The sequence below is a fragment of the Camelus bactrianus genome, chromosome 7 (genome assembly GCF_048773025.1).
Source record: "Camelus bactrianus isolate YW-2024 breed Bactrian camel chromosome 7, ASM4877302v1, whole genome shotgun sequence".
Taxonomy (NCBI): domain Eukaryota; kingdom Metazoa; phylum Chordata; class Mammalia; order Artiodactyla; family Camelidae; genus Camelus; species Camelus bactrianus.
Genome location: NC_133545.1, coordinates 20,649,073 through 20,661,573, shown reverse-complemented (window position 1 = coordinate 20,661,573; position 12,501 = coordinate 20,649,073). Strand labels below are relative to the sequence as shown.

The 12,501-nt window shown below is 39.1% G+C and overlaps 1 protein-coding gene and 1 long non-coding RNA gene across 8 annotated transcripts in view; one reads left to right on the top strand and one right to left on the bottom strand.

Moving 5' to 3' along the window:
* The window catches only part of AHCYL2 (adenosylhomocysteinase like 2), a 143,541-nt gene that overhangs the window by 88,158 nt on the left and 42,882 nt on the right, over window positions 1-12,501 (top strand). For 2 of the 7 annotated variants that reach the window (XM_074367082.1, XM_074367080.1), the window contains exon 1: window positions 5,583-5,996. The exons of 3 other annotated variants lie outside the window; for them this stretch is intronic. In XM_074367082.1, coding sequence (XP_074223183.1) covers window positions 5,940-5,996 — 57 coding nt within the window. In that variant the 5' untranslated portion in view covers window positions 5,583-5,939. Of the gene's footprint in view, window positions 1-5,582; window positions 5,997-11,606; window positions 11,813-12,501 lie in introns of those variants that run through there. 2 more of the 7 variants (XM_074367083.1, XM_074367081.1) reach the window with 1 other exon arrangement.
* On the bottom strand, window positions 5,475-11,267 carry LOC141578136 (uncharacterized). Its single transcript, XR_012508098.1, has 3 exons — window positions 8,335-11,267; window positions 5,986-6,097; window positions 5,475-5,529 (listed from the first exon to the last, which is right to left on the bottom strand). It is a non-coding gene; the product is annotated as an uncharacterized LOC141578136 (long non-coding RNA).

Here is a 12,501-nt window from a genome sequence, read left to right as displayed (position 1 = left end):
CAGGAAATATGCAGAGGCTAAGTCATGAAGGGTCTTGTGTGTCATGCTAAGGAGTTGGGATTTTATTTTGAAGACAGTGGGGAGTTACTAAGGCATTTGAACAAGGAAGTGAAGAGATCAGATTTTCAAATATTTGTGCTGATGATAATCATGTATAAATAAGGTAATTTAACAAACGGAAATAGGCCATTACAGAGATGGAGTTATCTAGGACTTGTTAAGGTGTAGTCCCAGCAGTATCGGCATTATCTGAGAGCTGTTAAAAATGTAAACTCTTGGGATCTACTCCAGACTTACTAAATCAGAATCTGCATTTTAACAAGATCTCCATGTAATTTGTGGGCACATTCAAGTTTAGGCAGCACTGATTTAGATGGAAATGATGATGGTCAAGCTTTTGACAGCTGGTATGAAGAAGGTAGGACATACTGTAAGAGACAATGTGGGGTACGTGTTCTTCTTTCTATTCTTTCCCTCCCACTCCTCACCAAATGCACACCAGGTACCCACTACTCATCCATTACCTTTCAGCTTAAATGGAGCTTCTTTGATGTGGCACTCCCAGCACACATGATTAGTACCCTTGCCAGACACTCCCATAGCACCCTGTACTTAGCTTATCGTTTTTCACATTTTTATTATAATTATTCAGTTGCCTATCTCTCTTCCTAGACTTTAAGCAAGGACTGTCTTTCTATGCTATCTGGCACTTGATAGTAAATATTTGTGATTCGATTGAATGAACTCACCATATATAAGGGAATATGAATTTGGATGTGTTGGTGGATATACATGTCACATTATAATAATAATCAATTTAAAATAACACTGACAAGTCCCAGGAACTGTTCTAAGTACTTTATGTATGTTAGTTTATTTGACCCTCTCAGCAATCCTATAAGGTAGAGTCTCAATGTCCCTATTTTACAGATGAGAAAACTGAGGCACAGGGAGGATACATAATTTGCCTAAGATTACACAATTAGTAAGTGATGAATCAAGATTCAAACCAGTCTGGTACTACTCTACTATGTCTGGTTTTGGACAAAATAGCTTCCTGACACTATACTAAGTGCTTTCTATGTAGTTATGTGTATTGTTTAAATTTTACAACGTCAATGTGAGGAAGGTTTTATTATCCTGTTTTACAGATGAGGAAGCAAAGGCTCAAAAAGTTATGTATTTTACCCAAAGATGCACAGTTAGTAAGTGATGAAGCTAGCCTTTAAACCCAAGCCTACCCAACTTTAAAGTCTGTGGTCTTTACCAGTGATGATGATGCCTCCGTGTGGCATCTGAAATACCAGTAGGATGTGAGTCTTAAGATCACCAAGGAACTGAGAGTCAGGATGCCTAGTATTTAAGTTGTGGAGTAGGAGGAGGACTTAACAACTCCAATTGCTCTAGTATCATGGGCATTTCAAGTGTGACTGGGCAAGGGAGATTTGAAGCCCAGCAATTTCAGCCGGCCTCATAATTGACCCGATGGAACTTTGAACTCAGGTGGTTAGGAACCTTAGCCTCTATAATAAGCTGTAACTCAGGTGACTAAGGAGTAGTTATTGCTTTTTCTTATGGCCTCAGAGAAACCAGATGGATTAGAAAAACTGAATGTCAGAACTGGAAGGAACTAGTTCTCACCTTCCACAGTGCACTCTTACCCACCTTCCCCTCATTTCATAATAAGGAAACTGAAGAAGAGAGTAATTAGGGGACTTGACAAAGTCTAATAAAACCACTAGTGACCAGCCAGGAATAGAGGATGGGGTCACAATCTTGTATTCTTTGCCCTGTGCCTTATGACTTTCTAGGCTCCAGATTTATTGCCTCCTGTTTAAAACTCTTCTACCATTGTCATTATTTCTTCACCACTGCCTGGTTCTTTTTGACTTTGACCCCTGAAAATACTAACTTTTTGACCCCTGAAATTACTAACTTTTTGACCTTTTCCCTCCAGCCCCAAGCATATACTCACTCTGGCAAGTCATCTGGCTTACCCCCATTAATTCAATAATGATACTACTATCAAATCACCACTGGTAGGAACACAACTGGCACATAGAACTTCTTGGAGTAAAAATGAGATTCTTGGAGTGAAAATAAGATTCTTTTGAGCTATTCATACATTTGGTCAATTTTTGTGATGCTTGAAGACTGCAGGAACAGATACAGTTTGTGTAACCTTCTGAAGTTGCAAACTCCTCCCCTAAATATTAAGGGTGATTATTATAGATAATCATATGCAGGGGTCTCACTCCTGCCCTTGCTATAGGTGTATCTTCTCAGGCACATTATGGTGGAATGAAATTAGATTGAAAACAATTTTATAATTAGTACTTACACCCATACCCTGTGCCTTATACAGTCCTACTCACTTAATAGACCTTCATTCTCAAATGTAATAGCTACTATTTTGTTTTTGTTCAGAGTCATTACAGAAAGGTATGATAAGGCTGCAGTTTTCAAATGAAGTCCATTTTAGTTAAAACCTACCTAAAAAAAAAAAAAAAACCAAAATGTCACAAATAAAATGACATTTAGTTTAACCTGCTAAAGTGACATATTTTACTTGTACTTATTCTTTTATTCTCAATTCTGTCTTATTTAAAAGTTATTTTCTTCCATGTTTTAACACTACCATGAGGGCAGTCATCTTCCATTTACTCAATAACTGATGAGTACCAAGAATCTAGTAGTTTGCTGATCACTGACATCTTTTAAAGATTGAGTTCCACTCTAGCCATAAAATAGTATTTTGGCCTTGATTTGTTCCTAAAATCCATCATTATGATGCAATCTAATGGATTATATATTCATGCAGACATAATATTATAATTAAGGATTAAAACCCTAAAAGGACCACAAATAAGTCATAGTTTTTATCAGTAGTATAACTAAGATCTGTGTATATAAAATAATGTTCCACATCCTATAAGATGGGCATAAATATATTGAACACATTGGTTATACAAGTAACCCCAGAGTACTATAAGGTATACATACAGGAGACAAAATTTGACAGTTTCTTAAGCCCTTACTATCTGCTGGACACTAGAGGCAAATCAGAGCTGGCTAAGCCCCTAAAGAGCCTGGAATCTAACGAGAGATAACATACACAGTAACAGTAATATGAGGAAAGGTGAAAATAGTGATGTGACCAAAGAACAATGTTAGAGGAAAGGGAGGTTTCTTTTTTTAGGGTAGTTTCCATGGCAGAACTATCATTTGAGCTGAACCTCAGAGAATATGAATAAGTGAAGATGATGGAAATGAAGGCAAAATGAATGCATTTTAATTGGAGAAAACAGCATAAGCAAAGGCACTGAGGTGGGAAAGGACACAGCATAACAATGATATAAGTAAGAGCTACCATTTATTAAATACTTAGTGTATGTACACTTTTTAAATCCTTACATCAGTACTGTAAGATGGCTATTATTATTACCACTCTACAGATTAGAAAACTAGAGGGTTAGAGAGGTTAAGTGGCAGCCAGGGTTCTAGCCTAGGTCTTTTTAATTCCCAAATAGTACCCTTAGCTGCTCTGCTGAATGGTCTTCACATTCAGGAAATAGTGGGTAATACATCTTATATGGGGGTGCAGGGTATGTAGGGATATGAAGTGGAAGATCCTGGAAAGGATTTATAGAGGGTTTTTAGGAGGCAGTGAAAATAGAGAGGGAAGGATAGACAAGATGCTTAGTGTAAGAGGGTCAAAAATAATTGGCAACTGATTGTTCTAGGGGCTAGAGAAAAGGGAGAAATTAAAGACGACTGAATTTTTATATCTAGATGACTGACGGAACAATGGTAGAAAAGTGAGAAGAAACTTGTTTGAAGGATGTGGGGAAAGGAAAGATGGGGCAATCATTTTGATTTTAGATATGTTGCATTTAAAACACAGATGGAATGTATCATTGGAAATTTAGGCAACAAGTGTTAACATCTCATTTTATTAAGAATTTTGGATTAACAGGAAGACCAGACAGAAGACAGTAACTGGAGGTTTCTGAGAGCTGAGGCTTTATCGAAATTGACACTCTGACCTCAGAGGGCCTTATCAAAATTGACATCCTTATCTCAAATTGCTCTTGCATTTCATCAACTTTCTATATCTTGCTGTCACTCAAATTGCTTCTCTCCATAGCTCCTCTAGGACCATAACTTCCTTTACTTCCACCTCTGTTCTCATTGCATCTGACCTGCCCTATGATCTCTAATCCTTTGACACCTCTGCATTGATCTGGTCCAACAGTCCCCTTCTGTTTTCAATTGCCTTTCTCTCTCGTGTAGATCTCTGGGTCAGTCATTTGAATTCTGCCCTTTCTGGCATCTTAAAATAATACCTCTTCCCCTAGAAGTTACCTTCCTGTCCTCCATTCTCTTAACCAGTGAAAGCCCTGAGCCTGTAATCCTAATTATAGCATTATGACTATCAGCTCCAGAGAAATTATCCTCTGCAGTGGGAATTAACACTGTAAAGAGTCCCTGGTCCTTGAAGGGGACCAGAGCAGGCATATCTTGTTGAGCTTCTTTTGTGCCTGAAGTCTGTGGTACTCTTACTGGATAATATACTCTAGGAATGAACTAAGAAGGTAAAATAGGTTAGGTCACCTTTTTTCTACTTTTGTCTTATTTCCAAACTTCTGAAGTATGTGGAGAGGAGGGAGCCGGTGCAGGGACATAAGTACGAAACAGCTTCCCTTAAGATGATGGTATGTAAGACTACTGTGTTGACATCCTGTTTCTGAAACCAGATCTCTCAGTAAAAATCAGCATTGGATAGGGACTTTGAGGCAGCACTAGTCTTTTTTTCTTTTTAATTGAAGTATAGTTGATTTACAGTATTATATTAATCTCAGGTATATAACGTAGTGATTCACTATTTTTATAGATTATACTCCATTTAAAGTTATGTTAAAATATTAGCTATATTCCCTATGATGTCCAATATATCCTTGTAAACTTACAGATTTAGATAATAAACCAGTGGGGAGAGGGAAAGGGGTAATGGGGTAAGACAGGAGTAGAGGGTTAAGAGACACAACCTTCTATGTCTGAAATCAAGAGGCAGCCCTAGTCTTGATCAGAAACCCTGGCTCCTAAACCTACCTACACTGTGGTAGCTCCTGACTAGCCTCAGGGAAACAGCTATCTTTCTGCAGCTGAAGGCCCTTAGACCTTCTTGTACATAGCACAGGGAGCCAGCAGAGGGGGTTGTGGTCCCAGAACTTTCTTGAGAGCTTCTAAGTTCTGATTTTGCAAGAGATCTTCCCTGGCTCCATCCGAATCTCCTGTGCAATAAGAATTTAACTTGAGATATGCCTGAGTTTGGTGCCAGACCCCTGGTGTGAGTAGATGGGGAGCTTCTGCATAGCTGTTTAAACTTGAAAGCCATAAGGAACTCTTGATTTCAAGGAAACACCTGTTTACTGTACAGATCCAAATCAAGCAACTCTCGAGAAATGGGAGTGTCTTCTTGACCTCGATCTTTATTGATCTTGGTATCAGCACCTCCAATGACGTGTCCTGAGGGGCGGGAGAAAATGAACAAGTGCCTTATACACCGGGAAAGAGCAGAAGCCTAACTGTTGCTGCAGAAAGTCCCCACAGAGGAGGTGGGGTTAGAGTGTTCGGGGAGCATTAAACAGTGAGTGCCCTGTAGAAAGTTCAGTACCGGGGTGCAGAACTTTGCATCGGCTCTGATTTTGAAGCAGAAGCAGTTTTGAAGCTGGCCAGTAAGGGACGTGTCAGGCATTTGACTTATTAATGATCTTGATTTTAATAGGAAACCTTTGTGAAAGGGGATGCAGCTTCTGCTAGATATTGTCAACTTCTGAATTACTAGATTTGGTTCTACTTTTTGGCACTCAGAAAACCCCGGTATTTCCAAACCAGCTTTCTTTTGCTTCAGGAAGTATATTACCCAAGCCTGTACTATGGAGAATGGGGACGGTAATGAGGGCACCTCAGCTTTTCACGTGCCTGAGTGGATGGTGAGTTCTTTGGTTGCTTTGCTTTTCCTTCTGTTTCTTGATAATGAGGCAGCCATTTCTGACAGATGACAGGATCACTTGTGAGAAGTCTCTACCAAGACCTGTGGTTGGGAAAACAGTTATTGTTCTTATTTCTGATTAGTTCCTATGTCCTGGGTCACCCCTGCTGCTTTCTTTTGTTTCTTCTTCTTCTTCTTTTTTTTAACCCCTGTTGTTTTAATTACGAGTGAAGCTGGGGAGGGTCTGAGACCTGCCTGGCCAAATCAGCTTATTGCCTGGCTGTCTGTGCTGGGCTGGGGCTCCCCCACTGCTGCTGGTATCCTGCATGAATTGTGTTATTCTCTGATTGCTCTGCATTCTACTTGCAAGCTGATGCTTAATTTATTTCTCATGGGGGTAAAAGAATAGTGAAGGGATAAAAACCAGAACTTGTAGAAATGGTGCTCCCTCAAGTCTCTGAAAAAATTTGACATACCTCTCCTACCTGCCCATTTTTCTCCAGCCAGTCAAAATATTACCCCAAATATTCTCCATACGTTTATTTCTAAAAGGCAGGAACTACAGCTCTCTTGCTACTGTTCTTCAAAATATCTTATTTGCCTGATACATATTTTAATATAATTATAATAAGGTTATAATATTATAATTATTATGATAAGAACTAGCACATATAACCTAATATTTTAGATCCAATTTTAACTTTTGATTTAAAAACAGTAACTATCTTTATTTTCCTGTCTGCTTTCTTCCCGGTTTAGCCTGATTTCTTACAGTCTGTATACCAGCTTGTGTTTTTCATATATATGTATATTTTTCCCCTATTGAAAACTGGTTGGACTATACATAACATATTCCAAGTTCTTTTCAGTGTTTAGGGAATTATGGACTTAAAGAAATAACCATCAATAATGAGATTGAGTATATAGTAGACCTAACAAATGTCCAACTGACGAGCCCACATTTCAACTCTCATAACAACTATTGTTTATTATTTTTGTTGGAGTTATTCCTGTTGTTCTTAATATTGTTCCAGAACCCTGTGCTCAGTTTAAGATATTTGATCAAAAGAAATCCTACCCATCCACAGGCTTATTTCAAATAATGTAGTGTTGGAGATTAATGGAAGGGGTTCAAATAATAATTCTAGTCGGGCTTTTAAGCTTGTTTTTGAGTCTCCAGCCATGTAATAATAACAGGAAGGGGGAGCAGGAATTCTGGTTTTCTTAGGTGAGGGCCCACATTAAGTACTTTGTTACTTCTCTAAAGGAATATTACAGAAGAATTCCACAGTTGACTAGTGTGTCAACTCAGAATCAAGAGAAGTTTTATTGTAACTCTTATTCTCATGAGCAATACACCTTTCTGTCTTACCTCCTGAGCACATCCTCTCAAGAGGAGCTCCTACTGGACTTTTACCTACTCACCTTTTTATTTACGTGAACAAGATAGATAACTGTCCTAAAAGAGTTAGTGTGACTATTGCTCACCTAAGATTTCCCCAGTTTTTGATAACTTTTTAAAATCTTTTTTTGGGGCGGTAGGTAATTAGGTTTATTTACGTATGTTAATGGAGGTTCTAGGAATTGAACCCAGGACCTTGTGCATGCCAAGCACACACTCTACCATTGAGCTACACCCTTTCCCCTAAGATAACATTCTTTAATAAAGAACAGCTCTGCTTTGTTTTCAATACAGCATGTCTCTTATTTAACGATTTCTTGGCCCTTCTCTCTCAAAAACCAGGAAAATACCTTTGATCAGTAGGGTTTTTTTTTTAACGATGAGAAAAAGTAGGGAGGGGCTTGTCTTCAATAACTCAGTTTTTTCATCAGCTGTCTTTTTCTTGCCAAAGATTAACCTCTTGAGGCTTTCTATCAGATACCACATAAGTCATTAATTTCTGACCTGGTCTGGAAGTGCTTCAGTAGGCTGCCGCTGATATCCACTTAGCCACCAAAGTGAGCCACTGAGCACCCTCTAGTGTATTGCCTATAGATTTCCAGACCTTAACTTGTGAAATGTTAGAGTGCTTTTAATCCCCTAGAAGAAAGCCCGGAGCCAGTTCCCACACTGAGCCAAAGTTTCAGTTTACGAAAGCTTTAACAAATGTCTGACTCATGTTCCAGTTTACATATTAATGTAATGAAATTTCCACTGAGACTATCTTTGCCCCCAAAGGAAATATGACAAGGCTCTCAAATCTTCTTTCGGGGGAAAAATATAGCAGAGAAGTTAAATTATAATACCTCCCTTCTTGTTAGTGATCAGCAGCAAAGGGACTCGCATATCCCTCAGAGAATAGGACTCAAGACCACAGACAGCAGCTGACAGTACTCACATCTCTGATTCCCAGCAGGGAAATAAGCCAGGTCGAAGTCTGAAGAACTCCAGTCTCGAGAATTGACAAGGTAGACCTTCAAGTTAACATTCCATCAGTCATTGGAAAATTTCTGCTGGAGCCCTGCTCCTCAGCTGTTTTCATGTGAAGGATTTTCTTAACCTTGTTCAGGCAGTTTTACTGCTAAAAGGTTGGGGAACTCATCCTTTTAAAGGTTGTCCTTATTAATACGTTTTACTTCCCTTGAGAGTTCTTTAGTCCCTGCTGGTAAGTGAAAATACTTCCTCTTATGTGCATGGAGATCAGCAGTAACCTTTTTTAAGTTTCTACAAATTAATATTTCCTCCTCCCACTCAAGCTCTCTGTGGTACTTGGTACTTTTCCATAGGAAATCTGATTGACTTTCTTGAGTACCCAGCCAGCTGGTCACCCGATTTTCTTTTGGCTAGAAGTAATCCCTTGTATAGGTGAAGAATTTGTTCAAGCAGCTCATTTGGCTTGGAAGGGAGCAATGTCTCTATAAATGCTTGAACCATATCTACTTGGAAGTGAGACAAAAACCTTGAAGGTATCTGGTAAATGGTGTTAGAAGTAGCTTGACTATAACTCTGGGTCAGGATTGACAAAGCAGAGACCCATTTGAGAAACTGGTGAAAACTATGGACTCTCTCCCCAGGAAAATTTTGCATTCTGTTTTAGGGGGTCTAGACCTCCATGTACTCTAGAGGAAGAACTTTTGGCCTTAAAAAAAAGAAGAAATGTTAGTATTTTATACTTGTGTATCATTATGTTGTCTCCCAGACTCTCTCACATACATTATTTTCTCAGCACACAGTTGGGATAGACAAAGTAGATATTGTCATTCCTATTTTACAGATGAGGACTACAGATGTTAAGTACAGGAATGTTAAGAAATGAAGATATGGAGAGAGAGAACCTCTGATCACCATCCTTTGTAGTCCTACTTTATGTACTTGAAAAGGAATGAATTTTTTTCTCTTGGCCTGCTCCTCTGTAGGGTAAATAGATCTGTTCTCCCCATGAGTCCTGTATTTCTTAACGTGTTAATCATCTACTCTTAACAGCCTTAAATTGTGGAAATCAGAATTAGACCCTGTTCTCTTTATTCCCTGTGTTGGATAACAAAAAAGGATCACCTCATTCCATTCTCTCACCTTTGAAATAAACTTTTCTTTTCTGCCTGTGAAAATGCCTCCATGGTTGTAGCTACAGAGAGGATAAAATGGTTGGTTAAGGAGAAAATTAGGGCAAATTAGGGCAGCTTTATTCATGCTTGGAGAAAGTATTAAAGCAGTGGTTCCCAAAGTGTGGTCCCCAGACCAGCAGCATCAGCATCACCTGGAAATTTGTTAGAAATGAAAAATCTTGGGCCCCACCCAGATTTGCTAATCAGAAACTCTGGGGTAGGGCCTAGCAGTGCATTTTATTTTAATAAAATAATGCACCTAAAATTTGAAAAGTAGTTTGTTAGATGAAGTTGTTAAGTGGTAAGGCTCTTCCTAATGTCTTCTGGTTGTATTTGATATAGATCTGCATGTCCCTCTACTCAGGCCTAGTGACTTAAGCCAGTAGGCCATGGAGTTCCTTTTCACCTGAATGAGGAAAATGAGGAACCAGCTGAGAGTTGTATTAGGGTGAACATGCTTGGTTAGGAGGAGCAGAAGTTTAGAGACTCATCAAGCAAGCAGAAAAATATCAGTTCATCTCATTTTGTGAAATTATGAACAGGAGATTAAGATCATCATGGGTGATGGTGAACATTCCATCTCCCAGGATCAGTTCAATTCCATTTCAATTTTTGGTAGTGGCCTTGGGCAAAATTGCCAGTTAAAGGGCTGTTAGATTTCAAATTCTTATATGATTTAGCCATTTCAGAATTGTGGTTTGATTAGAGCCCCAAGATTATCTGGGATGATGTCATTTCTGAGACCTAATCTGTTAAGAAAGTAAATCTAAGGAGTAATTTTAATTAAATAAATTTAAGATAAATTAAGAGGAAAGACGTACACACAGAATTAGGACCGGGGGAGTTTTGGGTCCTCTGATCGATATCGTAATGTGTGGTGTAGTGGAAAGAGCTTTGGCTCTGACATAAACGCAGGCTCACATTCTGGTCCCACTTACTTGCTGTGAGACCTCAGGCCAATCATTGTTCTCTCAGAGCTGTACTTTCCTAATTTGTCAAATGGGGTAATGAAGCCTATTTTTTAAGATTCTTATACTGATTAACAGAAGCAACATGTATCAGGGCTGGGCGTAGTAGGCACTTCGTAAATATTAGTTCTCCTCCCCTTATTCTGTTCTTCCAGAGACCTTTTCTCTCAACATAAAGATTATCCTAAAAAAACAATCTACAGTTTCATGCTCCTTCTTATGCTCAACAAGCTCTTGTTTTTTAAGGAATTCAAATCACATTCCCACCCCTATCTCTGTAGCATACAGTTGAATGTAGCTTTCCTATTCACTGAGTCCCTTTCAGAAACCAACAAATGTGATTCTTTGCCCTTTCATTTGACTCTATTTGATATGTAACAAGGTCATTATGATTCTAGGGGCTCTGAGGAAATAAGAAACTCCCTATTGCAGTCACACCTTCCGTGACACACACGGGTTTTGAAAAAATTTTTTGAAAAAAGCAAGCAGATCACTCAACACCTAATCAGGAACAATCTTGAGATGGAACTAGAAACCAGATGTCAAAACCTGTATAAAAGATGCATAATTAAGAGTAAAGCAATGTTCTCAGAAAGTTGATTTCCCTGGTGACAGAGCTAAAACCAGTGTCCCCAGTCTAACTAACTAAAGGACACAGAGTATAAGGTACAGGCTGCCTGAGCACTTGGCACCATTTTTTTCCTTACCGTCTTAATAAATTCCCTCATTGTTTTAGTGGCTCTGTAGTTAATTTTTTTCCAATGAGACTAGGTTAACTAAAGTCATCTGACATGAAAAAGGAGGAGGTAAGGTTAAAAAGGAACCTAATTAGCAAGTTAATTATAGCAGGTAAAAAAGTGCACCGGTTATATAAATAAGCTATTGTTACGCGCATGCAAGTTGGGCCTTGTCGAGGGACTTGTTAAGGTTTAGAGGTCAGAGGATCTGTGTAATTGGGTATTTAGGAAAAAAATTAAAAATAAAAACAAAACAGCCAGCAGAATTAGGAATGGCTGATGAGCCACTAACAGAAATGCCTTATTAAATTGGGCTCTACTGCTGGAGGGGCTGTTGGAGCTGCTTCAGGATTTCCAGGGAAGGGTAGGCACCCCACACACACACACCAAAAAAAAAAAAAAAGCTAGCTGGAACCAGAGCCAACAGAATTGCTGATGAGGAAAGTTTAAAGGCCTAGCCACAAGGGTCCCTGGACTGGAGAGGTGGCAATAGGGCTGGTAATGTCACTATGCTGAGCAACAAGAAGAAATACATTGTCAATGGCAACTTTGGGATTAAAGCCCAGGTGAGGCTAAGCTCTTATTTACCAGTCTTGCTGCCGCTTTTCCCTCCTTTCCCGCTTTCGTCCCTTTTTCTGGCATAAGGTGAGCTGCCCCTCTCCTAGCAGTCTCTTTCCCTTCCCGTGCCTTGATGACTGCTGGAATAGGCAATTCTCTCTGAAGTGGATAAGGAGGGTTACCTTGAAGGACTCTTTGATTTCAAACAAGGTAGGAAATTTAGGGATAGAGCCTACCAGAGTACCCTAACTGGGGTGGATAGATTACTGTTTTACAAAGGAAGAGTAAAGAATGTAATGGCACATAACTGTTGAGGGGAGGTGGGCAACAGGGATGACCTATTTAAACCATGTGTTCTGGTTGTCAGTAAAAGATAAACATTTATTTCTTGAGGAAATTGTATAACTTATTCTATATATTAGTCTCTTTCTAATATTCTTCAATCTTAAAGAAATTTGAGTTCAGTGTCCAAAAAGTAAAAAAGATTCAGAACCCCATGTCTCTGAGTGGAGAAAGCCTACATTCTTTAGTGCCAAAAGATAGCCTGAACTTGACCTGGTTAAGAGGAATTGCTGTGGAGAAGTCTTCACAGAGAAGAGAATTCAGTTTAAGGAAACTGGTTTGAGATGATGGTGCAGCTAGAAGGCTACATGGTTTAGTATTATTGGGGTAAACGGGTGTATGCCCACCCACCCCT